This window comes from Ciconia boyciana, chromosome 5, assembly GCF_034638445.1.
Source record: "Ciconia boyciana chromosome 5, ASM3463844v1, whole genome shotgun sequence".
Classification (NCBI taxonomy): domain Eukaryota; kingdom Metazoa; phylum Chordata; class Aves; order Ciconiiformes; family Ciconiidae; genus Ciconia; species Ciconia boyciana.
In genome coordinates this window covers 85,313,825-85,330,608 of record NC_132938.1, presented here as the reverse complement: position 1 = coordinate 85,330,608, position 16,784 = coordinate 85,313,825, and the positions used below count along the sequence as shown (strand labels likewise).

At 44.6% G+C, this 16,784-nt stretch overlaps 1 protein-coding gene across 3 annotated transcripts in view; it reads left to right on the top strand.

Moving 5' to 3' along the window:
* ANTXR2 (ANTXR cell adhesion molecule 2) overlaps positions 1–9,406 on the top strand; it is a 123,087-nt gene extending 113,681 nt beyond the window's left edge. For 2 of the 3 annotated variants that reach the window (XM_072861277.1, XM_072861275.1), the window contains one exon: positions 395–491. In XM_072861277.1, the coding sequence (XP_072717378.1) occupies positions 395–481 (87 nt within the window). In that variant the 3' untranslated portion in view covers positions 482–491. Of the gene's footprint in view, positions 1–394; positions 492–7,532 lie in introns of those variants that run through there. The other variant, XM_072861276.1, reaches the window with a different exon arrangement.
* Positions 9,407–16,784: the final 7,378 nt, after the last annotated feature.

The following is a 16,784-nucleotide window of genomic DNA, read 5'->3' as shown; positions in this document are numbered from 1 at the left end:
CAGCTGCTGCTGGGTATGTCAGCCACAGACCGTGGAGGATCTTGACCCTCCAAGGCCAAAATGAGCCAATCTTTTACGACGCTGTATATTATAGGGGGTAATACAACTGTTCTGGACCAAACAGAGCTGTAAGGGCTCCTCTGGAAAATGCAGTTTTCCAGAAAATGCACTTAGGACTGCATTTCTTGTCAGTCCTAAGTTGGATGCTGAACAATTCATCAGTGTACAGGGAACCTTTTCCTATACACACAGGCACTCAGCACGTTAAAGAAATTAAGTCATACACAAGGACAAGGTATGGTTGAGCGACAGAGTACATGAGAACAGACAGCGCAGCATACGCTGGGTGGCTGGATATCATCATATCCCATCTCCACCCTCCTTGATTTTACAGACTGCTTCACCTGCCCTTTCTGAGTTACTGAAGAATACTACAAGCAAGGCCAAACATCCCCAAGGAAACAGTAGCCAGAGACAGTGAGTTGAAGGTGGTACGTTAAAAGCTACCTCATAAACCAATGACTACCCAGCAGCAGCCAGCTACTTAAACGCTAAGCGAATGATTCAAAGTCCTGTTCCGAGTTGAGGGTATTCCGTTCCTTCAACTTTCCATGTCATACTGGTTACAGTTTATAGGTAGCCTGAGCCTGTCAGCTCAGTAGCATTTGGAGGAAGGCTGTGAGGAAGGATCCACAGCCTCAAAGGAGATCACATCTCACTGGGACCTTTGTGACAGCATCCAGAAGTTGACAGTGGGTTCAGGGTTTTATACAGAGAACCTGACTTCCTTCAATTGCATCCTTTTAGGCAATTACACAACACGATGAAGGAGAGCAAACCAGGAAACTTAAAGCATTTGTTACCCAGCCCATGATTAAATACTCATTTTGGACAAGTCCCTTCCATGCAGCGAGGCCCTTAGGTTCAGAAGGTATTGATTAGTATGGTATTTCACATCTGAGTACAAAAAGCCTATCAACGCAGGAAAAGAAAGAGGAACAGTTCTATGGTCAAATTTCAGCTTCGGAGGTAGTACTCTGAGGACTGCTGTCGCTGTTTTGGCAAACCCAGTCCACGTTTGAGATACCAAGAACAGAGCCCATATATCCGTACCTGTGTATTTGTCTCTCCTTTGCACATATGTGAAGATATTACAAAAGATGCTTCTCAAAAAGCTCTAGGCGCTCCAAATGGTAATTAATAATCGAAAAAGTTATACTTTGGCACGACTCAAGGCAATAACACTCTCCCCAGCCAAGCAGGCAGCTATGGCATTGGCACCCAGCTCCCCCCAGCCCGTGCCCACCCTGCAGTGCCGTCCCACCTAGTACTACCACGTGGGGTAAAGGGAGGGTGAAGAGCTTTCCCAGCCCGCAACCTCAGTAAGGGACTTCGGCATTCATCTCAACAACCACAATGCATACAGCTTCTGCTGCTCATTTTAAATCTATTAGACCTTTGTTGCCTTTCATCTATTTCAGTTTGGAAAGATCTAGCAAAATTTATTAGTCATCTCCAGGAGAGCGCTGCCTCTCATTCTCACCCCTGCACATTTTGAAACTCTTTTTGCTGAGCAGTCTCTCTTCTGGCTCTGTTACTCGAGGGGAGGGGAAAAACCCACCTCAATAGACAGTTTTAAATGGGTGACCAGGACATAAAGTTTTATGGCAGTACACGTTTTCAGCTTGTAACCAAAAGAGCAGAAAGTCTGTAGTTCACTTTGAAAAAAAGAGAAGCAAAACTTAATTTACTATCTAGATCACGCAGGAGCTACATAGTGAATATTTGTACAACGCTGTGAACAGGGAAGGTCAGCTCTGGCCGCGCGGGACGCGGGCTCGGCCCCAGAGGAGCCTGTGCGGTTTCCCCCACTGCCTCCACCAAAGAGCCCAGTGCTACGTTACGGATCGCTGGAAGGCGGCGCACATTTGCTCACACACGCGCACATACAAATTAAAGTGCTTTCCATACCTATCTGGCCAACATCAAGGGCTGAGGTCCAGGCTCATATCAGCGTGCAGTCCAAAAGGTATCCTCCTCCACGTGCCCAGTGCGCTGCTCCAGCAGAGCTGTACGGGCCCGCAGAAGGTCACGCTGGAGGAGGAAGCACGCCTGTTCCTGCAGGCACCTCTCGGTGCCTTGGTTTTTGGGGCACTGCCATGTGAGGCTACAATCTGCAGTTCAGCGTGAGCATCCACTTCCCTTGAGACTGTGTGCCCCGTAGCTTAACTTTAGTAACATATGGTCATGGTTTAACCACAGCAATTTAAGAAATGGCTTTGATGTAATATAAAAGTATTCCTTCTTAGGTAAATATCCTTGCCATAGATGTCTTTCCTCCTCCTTTTTTTTTTTTTTTTTGTTAAATACCTGCCATATTCTTCTCCTGCAGGACCTGCAGTGCATCTTTGAGAGTTAAGGGTGGGTTTTTTTCTATTGAAACTGGCGCATGGGGACAACTCCCATATTCCACACGAGGATCACAGAATGCTTGCATAACTCATTTTTTAATTACTCTAGTCCTAAACCACTAATTCAGTTCAATGTTATACTGACTACATGTTGGTATTGTTAAGGTTTATGATCCAGTGATTTACAAGGCACGATACATCTGATTTCAAATTGGTTGTATTGATTGTTTAATTGAGTACGGGCACATGCGTGTAACATTAACTCACCAAACTGGTGGATCATGGCAATGCTGCTAGGATGGTAATTCACTGGTGTAATTAGCTACAAATAGAACAAGCATGTTTTAATTGTGAAGGCCAAAAATAGCCTGATGAGCCTACTGTTTGGTAAATAGTGCTTCTATTTAAGTAAATAGTCCTTTTCGTAAAGTTCAGATTAATCAGAAGAAAAATTTAATATTCTGTTTCTAAAAGCTGGTCTTAATGATGAAATAGATATCACTGCATAGGAAGTTTTGAATTCATTTAGAGGAATGACTTACACAAGTAGGCATCTTTTTTTCAAAACCAACTTGCACGAAGACAGTGATACTGGTTACATCACATACAACCTGGTTTTCTAGTTGATGAAAACCTACAGATTGTATTGGTTTGATCTGGAGTGATAAATGCTTAACAATTGACAATTAGTCTTTTTCCTTCGGCCTGCTTCAGTTTGCCCATCTAGAATGTGAATGGTTTAAAATCTCACTTAAACTAGGTACAGTGTATTTGTTACCATCTATTATTGAGGCTGAGGGGAGACCTCATCGCTCTCTACAGCTGCCTGAAAGGAGGTTGCAGAGAGGTGGTGTCGGTCTCTTCTCCCAGGTAACAAGCGATAGGACCAGAGGAAATGGCCTCAAGTTGCGCCAGGGGAGGTTTAGACTGGATATTAGGAAATTTTACTTCACCGAAAGGGTTGTCGAGCACTGGCACAGGCTGCCCAGGGCAGTGGTGGAGTCGCCATCCCTGGAGGTATTGAAAAGCCGTTTGGCTGAGGTGCTTAGGGACATGGCGTAGTGGTGGGCTTGGCAGCGTTAGGTTTATGGTTGGACTCGATGATCTTAAAGGTCTTTTCCAACCTATACGATTCTGTGATTCTGTGATTGTCTGATACTGCCAGCGTTTTGATAGCTGGTATTTCTCAGGTGCTTTGAGATTCTCCAGGTAATGGTGTTTTGTCTGCCTGGTGGATGGGTTACATGATCAGGGGTCTGGCTGACCAAACATTCCTTCTTTTTCTCCTTCCTCCCCATCGAGTCCTTGAGTAAGGAGGCTGGGGGCAGAGACCATGGGAGATGAGTGGACAACCATAATGGTAATTGCTCATTTAAGGATCTCCTCTGTCCCTGCTATGTCTGGAACCACTCGTTCTGGAAGGAAGAACCCTCTAAGCCAGCATTTAGGGGCAAGAGTGATGTACATGAAACAGACTGTGGCAAACAGACCAAGAGAGAGGCTTGCTGATATACACGTATCTATTTTTGCTAAGAAATAATAAAGTGAAAGGTATATATGGTAACTGTGCAAGTTAGACTTAAATTGCAAGCATGGTGAGAGCTCAAAGCCCCTTACGTTGAGCTTGAAAGCTACTTCTTAATGCATTTCATGTGTAGGTATTGTGAAACCAGGCACCTTGTCACATCCCATTACCTGAACGTAAAAGCTGTTCTCTGCTATGCTGGCGTGCAGTATTTGCTGTTCCGTTAATGACACTACAGTGTTCCTGACCTTCTCATTAATTAGCACTTCCAGTGTATTTTCCAACACCGTGATTTCAGCTCTGTCCTCTGCGAGTATCGCATTGTACACAAAAAATGGCTTCTTATATGGAAGGCTTTGTTTTAATTTGTCATCTCTCATCCTCCAGTTTTCTTAAATAAGAAAAGGTAGTCAAAGTTGCCAGTACAGAAATTCACAGAAGTTATAGCACTATCTGATCGTACATCAAATACACTCAGTAACTTAATGCCTACGGGTAAGTTCAGAGTGGAAATGACTCCACCTCAGGTAGAAAGGAAAAAAAGAGGTATCCCAGGAGTGTCTTCCAAAAACCTTCTAACCCTTACTAGAGGCTGGCAGAGAAGATGTGTTCAGAACAAAACAGAACGTCTTTTTCTTAATTCTAGTGAAAGCTATGCCCTGTAACTCCTAAGATATCACCTCTAAATTTTATTTTAAGGCTTCACCATTTCCAAATTTATTTTGAAACAGGTTTATGTTCCCTTTCCTCCTTGGTTCCCCCTGACATTGTTCAAAAACCATCTACCCCTCATGGTCAGCCTTTAGAAGACAACGGACACTCCAGAACTGCAGGGCACTTACGAGGAGGCACCTGGCCAGCGGAGCAGGGCCCAGCGCTACAGACCTGCCGTGTCCCCCCCGGCCCTGGAGTGGCCAGGACAGAGCAGAGGGAGCAGCTCTAACCGCAGAGCGGTTCAGCCTTCGCTGCTGCTGCAGCTCACAGTGGATTTGTAGTGACAGTTACAGTCATGCTACCTGGTAGGATCCCAGCAAAGGCAGAGATGGAAACCCATGCTGTCTTTGGTAACAAGATTTCAAGGTGGAAGTTCTCCCTAATTTTCTATACACGGCTCTTCAACTGGAAATCCTTCCTAGGGCCACAGAACTCCATCTCCCCTAGAGCTAAGGGGCTAGTTTGCCCCTTCAGTGACATTTGCTATATAGTTCATTAATGCCATTCTCAAGAACTAAAAACACACTCGGCCCCTCTTAACGCACTGCACTTACCAACTTCACGCAGTCAGACCTTGAAGAACTTATTTTTGATTCCAGTGATTATTTCAGACGTCAGGTAAAGCACTGAGCCACTAAACCACCTTCTAAATGCAGACTGAATGCAAACACCAAAATTAATAGTCAAATCATTTGCCCAAAATTCATATAAATTCATGCACTGGTAACTATCTTTAAAGAATGGTGAGAAAGCTACAAGCAAAAGCAGAAGTTTTGTATCGATGGGTAAATTGTAATTTAATTACATCAGCTAGGAACTACTGCAGTTCCCCCTTTATCTGTTTTCTGCTCATGTTTTGCAGAGGTTTGTTTTTCCACTGTGGCATTAACTTGGAAGTAAACATCCTTGCTGTCAGCGTTGATTTAACATTAGCTCTGTCGTCAGAAGTGCTGGAGTTGCACAGCATTTCTGGATTTTATGCTCCAGAAATACTTTGCTTCTACCACAGAATTCATTTTGATATGCTTAATTAAAAAAAACAAAACAACAACAAACAAAACAAGCAAATGGAAAGGTGCATAAAGATGTCCAGGCCTATTATACTTGGCCTTTAAAGGAATCTCTTTGCACTCCTGGTTGATCTCTCTGCATCTCTTCTGCATTTATAATACAGATGGTAGCAGCTAGAAGTTACTACAATTACTGTACCCACCTACTCACCAGTTTTATATTTATTATGCCGTTGACAAAAGTAGAATCATTAGGAGCACATTAGGAAAAAAAATCCCTTGACCAGAACACTGCCCCTTTCGTGCCAGTCAAGGGCAGGTGCCAGCTGAGACTTGCTTGAGTAATGCCAAATAACTGTGTGCATCACCCTCCCTGTTAACGGGTAAAATGTTTAGATCAAAATAAATAAATGAAAATAATATGAAATTCAGCCGCAATTTCATTTGATAATTCCACAATCTCCTAGGTTTAAGAAGAAAGCAGTAATTTTCCCCCAGCCATGCATCTTTAAAAGGAAATAAGGATTCAAAGCGTAAGCACAGCTGCCTATTCCAAAACTAGCACAGCTTACTTGGCATCATCTTTTACAGTTCTCTTAAAAAGTGCTTCACAGACACGGCAATTTCAAAGTGCTCAAGTAGGAATTGAAGGGGACAGAGAAAAGGAAACATGCTCAGCTTTTTTCCTTTTGAGGAGACTTTCACGTAAAGTCCCTCTAAACTCCACGAAACCTGCGTCCCTACGTACCTTTGAAGATCATAACCACCCCCCCCGCCCCAGCTGCGGTCCCTGGCTGAGGCAGTCACCTTACGGGCTCCTCACAGACTGCCCGGTCCAGAATTTTGTGTTACAGGGCCCACTCAAATGGAGAGACTTTGTAAGTAAAGAAGAACCTCACGCCAAAACATGCAATACGGGCTGGCATTCACTAGTCGTACCACACACGTTTTCATACAAGTACTTATTACTTCCATATCATACCTTGCAGAATTACTTTCTCCAGGTGGAGAAGTCCTGAACAAAGGCTCGATGTAAGCTGGCTTTTTCCATCACAGAAAGGAAAGGTATCGCTGCTGTGCCCGGAATTGCTGCTTAAAGAGAGGGGCTGTTCTGTTGAGAGCACACCCTACTTCAAAAAACGATGATCAGTTTGGAGTGTGGGCATTTAAATAAGCTCCGAGAAGTGCCTGGCAATTTTTAGTGCTTATCCCAAATTAGTAAAAAGGGGTCATGATTTTTGCTAGTAGATTTGTTTCATTCAGCTACACCAAAAGCCGCCAAGATTAACCTGGGCCCACTTGTGGGAGAACGGCAATTACCCGGGCATGACACCAAGAGAAGCTGCTTTTTCCTTTTGGTGCACAGCGATTTTAAAGCACGTAAGAACAGAGTTTATAGATGCAGAACTCGGGTTATTGCTAATAAAATACAGTTTCAAATCAGCAGCAGCTCTGCTAACTAACAGTCACATTTATCTGCGCTGCACGGCGTGAGGATTTGGCTTGGGGGAGATCTGTGGGGAGTATCTGTCTTCGCCGTGATCTTCCTTTACCGTGTTTAGATAGGTTTGAGTTTGCTCACTCCAGTTACCGAGAATTTGTAAATTATCCTCACAAAAGACCTGAGTGTTCAAAATGTGTCTTCTGTGTCATCGCTGCTTTCCTAACATGATAAATTTGTAAGTCAAATGTAGTGCCTCACTCTGGGTAATTTCCATTAATTCTTAAAAGGTTTTTCATGGGTATGTTATTTTCACAAACATCTCAATTTAAATTACAGCCTTCTTCTAGCATCTAATATTCAGCATTCTAAAATCTTGGTTGCATTTCTTACTCCACCAATAAGAGCTTCTCTCTTTTTCCCCCCCTCAGGGCCGATGTATCAACTTCACCCGAGTTCAGTCTCAGTAGAGGAGGAGAAGAGGATTACCAGGAGGAAAGACAGCCACATTGCCACTTTTCAACCAAGCAGAGAGAACCGAGCACTTCTCGCATTTCTTGGATCATCTTCAAGTCCGAACTCAGAAGGTTTCTGCATTCCCCGCTCCCAGGAGCCAGCACCGCTGTACTGAGCTCCTGTGTTTCACCCCAGTGCGTTGATACTCTGTGATTTCCAACAGTGACAAGAAGAGAAGCATTGACTTGCATGCCTATGCTTTTATAGAACACAAAAGGGACAATACAGACACCAAAGATGATAATGTTTTTCTACTTTTGTTATTTTATGTTTTTTTAAGGACTACAGATTCTCAGGACATAATGTGCTTTTAGTGGAGACGCAAAGTTTCTCAGATGTAGAGATGGCACGTGTTATTTAAACAGGGACTACTAGCCAAAGGCGGAGGATAAAAATTCCCACCAGGCTAAGCAAGCGCAAGAGTTGAGTGCCTTACAGCGATGTCAGATCAGAAAACCCTTGCGAGTCCCCCACCGCATCGTGCCTTACGGGAACCTTCGGACTGGAAATCTTGTCATTCTAACACTGAAAAGTGCACACGCATGACAAAATGTAGACAGGATGCCTCAAGGTACTGGTAGCAAGCAAGACTTTGCCCTTTAGTTTTTGAAGACACCTTTCTTTCATTATGCACCCGGGACAGGAAGAAAATTAATAGAGCGTTATTCCATGGGAAGACAGCCTGTAACCAGAGATCTTGAGCGGAGTTTGAGGGACTGATGCTTCAAGACCTTGACACTGTGGCTGGTGGTTTTTTCCCCTTTCCTGCATTCAGAGTTCAGTAGCGCATAAAACATCATCATCTATAAACATACCTAGCAGTCGTACGCTTATGTATTTTTTTTTTTTTTAGATTAAAAAAAGCAGTAGCCACTAAGCTGGTATCTCAGGGTCCCCCCCCCCCCCAAATCTCCAAGGGCTCTTCAGCGTCACAAGCCAGCAACTCTCTTTGCATGAGAATTTCAAAGTTTAATTAATATAATTAAAGGCAACAGCAAGCAGCAGCCTGTGAAGATTTTGCTCATCTTTTTTATGCCTTTTGACATTGAATGACCTATTACTGTATGTGCATTACTCTGTTTTCAAGGGGGCACCGAGCATTGGTTAAGATTCAGCAGTGGAAAAAGACCTCCTTCCATCAGTTTAGAAATTAAATTTACGGGAGCGCCGGCCATCACAAAACATTGATAATGTATGTATTATAATTTTTTAGAAAAACCAGTGTCGTGTCACGTCGACGATGCCAAATTATGTTAGCGTGAGCGGAAACACTGTGGGGGAGGAAGGAGGGAGCAGCTGAAGAAAAAGGCTCAAATGATCCAGTCACTTTCGATACTGTACTTCAGATGCAAAATGGATATTCGAGTCGAAACCTGACAAAGCGCGCCCGCTTTGATGGGAACTGGTATAGACAATGACCAGTGGCTGGGTCAGTGGGATGTCTCTCTGCAAGCAGGGAGGCTTATCAAATGACACTAAAAATAAGTTCAACAACCATCACGTTGGAGGGGAAAAGGCGAACATTTCACATTCGGTGGGCATGAATGTGCGCAAGATGGAAAGAGCAATGCTGGTCTAATTATCTCCTTTGTGCTCTTCATTGAAATTGCAAGGGACGTAAATAATTCTCTTGGTCCATGTCCAAATTCGTGGCACTGCCCAAAGAAGCCTTTACATATATCCACTCGCTTACATCTTTTGCTTGAGTTTATTTATGTCACTGGTAGCCTCATCATCAACAGCCATGTGTGCACATTAGACTATAAATAAAATTACTATCTAAGTTTCAGTGATTATTTCCTTCTTCTTCTCCTCCCCCCTAGACTCCCATCCTCTTCACAACGTACACCTTCATTTTGCCACCTACACGGTCACCCTCAATACCGGCTTCAAAAGACGGGCCGCCTTCCTGTGGCCCCGTGTGGCATGCCGAGAAAGCCTGCCACAGCCTCACTCAGGGGCTCCGACTGTTCCACAGCTATTGAGAACCTGTCGGACACTGGCTCGTACAGTAAGGAGCATCAGCCACGTAAACGGAACAATAAAGTGCCCACAGAGATGGCTTGTCGCTCCTGTAACCTCGTGAAATCACTGGCCGTTGGTTGGGGACGTCGTAGCCCAGTTGCGTACAAAAGGCTGCACGAAGCCCAACCATCAACAAGTCTTTGGCTTATTTCAAGCCACTGATTAAACCTCTGTGTACTCTCTGGCTTAACCCAAGATGAAGAACCAAAACTGGGTAGGTTTGCTAGGACACAGGTGACGTTCTGTACCACTCCTCAAGATACTGAGGCGATACAGGCAGAAATACTCATCTCATCACACACCAAGTTAAAATAAACTCTGCTTCGTTTTACTTACTTTTCCTCCGTTTTTAATGTAAACATGACACTTCTTTTGAGATATCGCTGGAATTGTCAGCTTGCATTTTGAGCAGCATGTTGCGTAACAGGAAAACATGCAGAGGAAGAGGATTTTTTCCCCTCACGTGTATCTGCTGTCTCTCAAAGAATATTTGTAACAAATAGAGCCACAGAAATAGAAATCCACTAATAATCTTTTGTCTTCTCTAGCTGTCTATCTGTGTTCATTAAAAACGGCGGAACGTGCAATTTTTCACAGAGTGGCTGATACCAAGCAAAAACGTATTTCAGGTATCTACATTGATTTTCCCTTCTAATTGGCATGATATTACAGTATGTTACACTTTTCATTTAGCTGAAGATAATACCCTAAGAGTTTCATTATTATACACTGTGGAGTATCTGTCACAAGTAATTTGGGGGGCAAGAGGCATAGGGTAATAATACTTTAAAATCCCCTGATTCAAAATGACACAAAGACTTCCTTGGCACGAGAGCTCAAAATGCTTGCGAAAACCACAATCAGGAGGGTTAATGGAGTACGTCCCTTGCACAGTTTCAAACCTTGGGTATCCTTACAAAAAGCCCATATCCAGATAACGTTGTTGGTATTTATTTTAGCCTGCATAAGAAAAGTAACCATCTCTTGAAAAATGAAATCAGCACAGAAGTGATACAGAAAACACTCTTTTTAGAAGTATGTATAAACTCCACAGTTCAAAGCGGTTCTGTAACAAGATGCCTGCTCTTATTTCAGTACCTTATTTCCATGTCAAAAAGATCCTCAAAATACAGATGACACAGCAACTACAGGCATTGGGTAGCATGATCCTTCACATGTTAAACTAATTTAGGAAACCTCTGATCTCTCAAAAAATGACGGGAGAAAGAGCGTCTAATCAGACAGGTTTCCCTTCTCAGGAAGGCGCAGAGTTTTCCAGGAACACGTGCTCTGGGTTTCTGTTCTGTACAAGGGGAGTGGTTACTGCCACGGCCCCAGTGAAGGGAGCCCAAGACGGCCACTCCCAGGCAAGCCTCACAGGCGTACCCACGTGTGCCCGTGTGCTGCACTGCGGTTTGGATCCTGCAGCCAGTACTTGGGACGCTGGTTGGTCTCTGGAGACTTTCCGCTGAGAAACAGAACACGCGTGGGGTTTTTATGTTGTAAGCATGAAGATTAACAGAGAGCAAAGAAAAGAATAAAACCTAAAAAATGGCCGTTTACAAATGCCCGGAGAGGTGACAATAACAACAGTTTTCCTCCCGAGCGGTGTGTTATTTCACTTACCTGCAAATGCCTCGCGTTGCACAGGCGCTGAGCATTCATTTGCTTTCATTACAGTTGAACTACAAGTTCTGCCTCAGAACCAGCTTTGTGAACGGCACGCACCCTGCTCACAAAGACAGGGCTCTGGCCACATACCGCGGGTGTACCACACGAGACACAGTAACGGTGGGGAAGCAAGCATCAGTTCCAGGGGACAAGACATGAAATCCCAATGGATTCTCACCCAGATGCCACCAGCTACACTGAACCTGTTTCGGATGCAGTACGACCGAGCAGAAAAAACCTGAAGCGTTAGGAAAACGGAAAGTCCGTTTCACTGTCTGTATGCTCAATTCCCTGGTAATCCTAGATGTCTGCAAACGCTGTTCTCAGGCAAGCCGTTAAACCAAACTGCGTCTGCATGAGACATACACAGCACTCTATAATAATCTCTCCATTTTTTAGAGATTTATTGATGCTCCTTTTACTTGATCATGCTGAGAAACAGAACACATACCTCACCACATACAAGACTATCACCAGCAAGAAAAGCACACTGGTGACAATGTTTTTATTCTAAAGAGCAATGTACAAAATGCACAGAAATACCACCAGCCAGTCCTTGAGGAGCTCCTGTTACGACCGAGACAAAGCAGGGTTTATAGGAACGGGAAACATTACTGTGGACAACAGGATATCCAAAATAACGAGGCTGTTTTTATTTTATACATTTCGATAACAGCAGAAAATAATTGGCTAGAGTTAATATGAAATAAAAATTAAAATTAATTTCTCAGTCTTCTCTTTCAGTTGTTTTTTAATTTAATGAGAACTACGGCTTTCACCAAACATTAATCTGCTGAGCTTAAACCAAAGGAGACGGGTCAGGCTGATCTAGGGTGAAAGGTAAGGGAATTTTCTCGAGTGCCAGGATGCAGGCTCATTCCGAGTCACGAGCGCTGCATGAAAGCGCGGGCCGGCTGGTATAAATTCATGCTGGTATTTTTCCTGCAGGAAGTTACTGTGCCGCATCTCTCCTCTTCTAATAATCCTTAATGCGACATCACAACTCCATGTTTTACATACTGATGTTTACTTAACATCATCATATTAAAATGTTGTAACACACCTGCATTGTGGGTGCAATCTGAACTCCTGTGTGCGGTGCCTTTTTTTTTTTTAAGGGCGAAAGATAACGTTATTTTTTAACCGTCTCAGTAAATGGTATCTCATGCAAGTCATGTTTACATCCCTTCCCTGTGATTTCAATAGACTCTGAATACACAGTTATCCAGCCTCTTCAAAATTCGTGGTGACATAAGACTGCACCGTTCATTGTTTTCACTTTTAAGCATGTCCTTACAATTCAAATCATGTTGATGTAATCAAGGGAAAAAAAAAAGGTGAAAGCCACAAGTAGGGTAGGTTTTACCTTTTGCTTTTCCTCCCTGCACGTGGAAAGGGACTAGGGAGTTTTGTGGTCTGTCATTTTAGACAAAACATCCCTTTCCAGCTGTGGGAGAACTGTCTCTCTTATTCGTCACAATTTAGGCTGCAGGGAAGGGTGAAGAAACGGAGGGCTATCAATTAGTTTTTTCCACGTGGGAAAAATACACATTTTATCCTGTGGTTATTGACTGCTACCTCGTGACTGAAACAACACTGGGCTGCCGCAGAACAGTTTTCTTCTTTCTAGCTCATTGGGAAGCAGCGAAGGTGCCGTCACCATCTGGTTTGAGATTTTAGCTCAGTGGAACTTTTCACTCGCAAGAGGAGCCTCCGAGGAGAATTTTGGAAACTAAAACCTGCAGCGCTGGGAGGCAGGGCCTGACTCTGACCGCTCCGCCTGTGCCTCTCACGCGCCGCTGACGGCTTCCCATCTCCTAAGAAGCTGGGAGGTGCCCCGGGATGTTCTCTGCTAAGCACGTGCCTCCCTCTCAGTAGCTAATCCAGACATTCTAATCTTGCAGAAGCACTACCGACTCTTCTCTCCATCCTACGGCCGCCGTGGCTTGAGAAGCACCCCGCGGCCCAGAGGATCTCCCAAGCGATAACACAAGGAGGTGGGAGAAGGCAGGCCACATAACAAGAACTTGGCCTAGATATACAGTAGCTGTCTTCAGATGTGAGCGCACAAGTCGGGGTGCATCCTGTTAGAGCCACCTCCTCCGTGCGTACATACTGTCAGGCAGAAAAACGTACGGATTTTTCCGGAGCCCAGCTTTGCGTTTCCCCGCACACAGAGCTCTGCTTGCCCGGACTGAGAGCGGGCAGGAACGAGGACGGCCAGCAACAGGCTCTGCGGACCCTGTCCTCCACCGCAGCCTGCAGCAGGCAGAGGTTTCCTTTTTCAAGAGTACGTTTGCTCGGTGGTGGCTGACACAGAAAGGGTAAACGCTCCTTCCACGTCAAAAATTTCAGCCCGGCACTATCAGCAGAATGGGCATAAATAACGAGGTCATCTGCTGTCGAAGCCAAGCTCGAGCGCTACAAGAGAGAAACGTTCCCCTTCAGACTGCTAAAGGGGGTGGGGAGGTTTTGCCATTGTCTTCAGCAAAGAGAAAAGGATCCAGCCCAAGGAGCTGAATTTGAAAACGATACCATTAAAATGGCAAGCCTCAAATGTCAAAGGGAGGCAGACAAACTGTACCGAGGAGAAACTGAAGCAGCTAGAAACATACTGATCAAGAATTTAAGAGATTACAGTAGGCAAGCGAAGTAAATGATACATTTACTAATGAGCATCTTCTAAATACCTCTTGTGCCGTTACAAAATTATTTCATGTCAAAATTTCTAGTAAGAGCCTTATTAGACCTGGCATGTACTATTTTATTTCACAAATCTGTTTTGCATTGGCTCAATTAAAATTGTTATCTATTTTTGGGTCTTGTGTAGGTGCCATCTGTTTAACAGTACAAGTGGGTCCTGTGATGCACTTGTAAATTTTCTGCTGCAATAATTTTTTTAGTATAATGAGGGACTTTGGATACAAGAAACTGCCTATACTCAATGATTTTTTATTTTTTGGCAGTAAACTTACAACGATTCTTACCGTGTTACAAGGATGGCTCTGCATCCTATGGAAAAGCAAACAGTTGATCTACATGTTTGCACCAAAGTCATATTATTTAATTCACGCTTATTTTTTAATTTGCTTGTTCTGCCTTATTTTGTAAAGGAGCTTATTTTCCCAAACTGGAATCCATAGGATTGCTCCCCGCTGGTTTCCTATGGCTGTAGCTGCTGCCTTCTGCAGAGCTACTCGGACCACACGTTGAAGTCAAGTCTTTACCCAAGCAACAGTGAAGTCCACGTGTTTGTAGGAGTGCGCCTGTCTGCCTTACGGATCGGGTCTCTGATGCCTGTTGCAGCACCAATTTGCCTGTTACTAAAGTCCCGTGTAACGGGCAAAGAAAATGTATCTGACAACAAAGAGCCACAACAGTCACCTCCAAACCCCGGCGCTACGCAGTTCCTCACCTCACCAATATTTCTGCAGGAACTGACTCGATGGGGCGCTGTTGTGGGGGACGGGGACCCCACAGGAGGCTTCCCATACGGACAAACTGGCGCTTCCTGCTGCGCAGAGTTACAGAGAAAAAACAAATGTTCACCACCGTCAGATTTGCTGGCGAGTCGCTGATCTGGCTTTTGAAGCCAGTGTGCCAGCACCAAGCGGAAGCAGCAAAAGCAGCCAGGCCCAGGACCTCTGTTCCCGACGTGCTTTGGAGAACTTGGCCCCAGGTGACCCAGGCAAGGAGGACGTTAGATAAAGCACAGACACACAATGAAGTTTGCAGGCCAGGATGGCACAAAGGGCCACCACAAACCAGCTCGGGCCCGAGGGGACGCCTGCGCTCCTTGGCGAGAAGTTCCCCGTGCCCAGGGCTGCACAAGATCGAGCACACCTACCACACACGGCTCACCCCCCGGCTCGGCGTACCTGGCACGCGCTGCCACCGGCACTGTTGCTGAAGCCCATTAAAACAAACTACACAAACATCTCATTAATGTGACTGGGAACAAACGCACCTTTTTGAGGCAAAAATCCCATCTGCACAGAAACAGTTTGATGTGCTCTACAGCAGAGAGAAACCCGGGGACAAATCTCCTGGGAAACAGAACTAAACCATTTTTTTATACTTTGCGGTTTTTTTATTATGATTTTTAGCTCTTGCTATTATGTCACAACCACTGAAATGCTGTTCCTAAATCACAATGAATGACAACAAAGCCCCAAACCCAACCCATTAGCTGGTTTTCCTTTAAAAAAAGGTAGTCTCAAATTCTTCTGCTAAATTCTCCAATATGTTGTAGGAGAAAAGTATTTGCAATGGCAAGAACACGGCAGCTGATTTTGAAGTTCTCAGTTTTGCTCTACAGTCAAGAGAGGGATGCCAGATTTAAGCACGCAATTGATATACGTGGAACTGCCTTTTTCTGTAGAGTGGATCAAGCAGTACACAAAAAAGCATTCAGGTACCTGCGGTGCTGCTTAGGATGCTCAGGAGGACAGTCCCCTCAGCAGACATCAGAGGGTCAGAAAGAGAACCAGCTCGTGACAAAGGCTTCAGACGGACTGTAGTACCGTGGCCACCTTGGACGATGCTCATTTTTTCTCTTCTATTCCCTGCATACTCACTGAGGCTTGACTTGCTTAAACGTGGCAAACACGTTTGCTCATCCCCAGCTGACGGCTGGCTGAGGACTTGCTGAGGGCACCAACACCCACAGCCTCTCAGCACTCCTAGAACGGAGCCTTCTGTGGTAACTGGAATGAGAAACGAAAACTTTTTCCTAACGTCACACTTCTAAGATCTCTGTAGAGAAATGGATGTACCCGAAGTACACTTGTGTCTGTTTCTGGATTTTACTTACAAGACTGGAACCAGCCATGGAGAGATTCCTCCTTGACCAAATCACTTGCTTTAGCATTTACTCAAGACCTCAGAAGCCAAGTACCGTGCTGGCCTTGGCCATCTGGCTGAGCACCAGCGACGTCCCTTCCTTCCCTGGACAATCTACTGACAGCACAGGGAAACCCGCCTGCTCTGACTACAGTGCTAGAGCAGAGCACTTTATTTACCAGGCAGCAAAGAACCCGTACCACTACCACATACCGATGCGCCAGCATTTAATGCAGCAGCCCAAGATGCCTGCCTTCCTTCCAAAAACCTCTCTACGTTATCCACGCAGTCAGCAATTCCTCGGTACTCCGGACAGCTGCTCAGGGTATTGTCAGCACCCGGAATGTATTGTGTCTATTGACAGAACTGCAAAATGCTGATTAAATTATGTGCTTTAGCCAACCTGTGTAGGGAAAATTAATTGAACTGCAGAACTGATGGGTTCAGTGTTACCTTGTTGGAATGGGGAGGCTGGGCTATGTAATGCTTGATCTCCTTTTATTTGATTAGGCAAATTAGGAAACAACAGTGTGAAATGCATTATTGTACTACTGTGATGTCCAAAATGTGAATCTCATTAGAGCTCTGGCCTTGATGCTTTTTATTTGGTTTCTCTGTAAGCTAAGGAA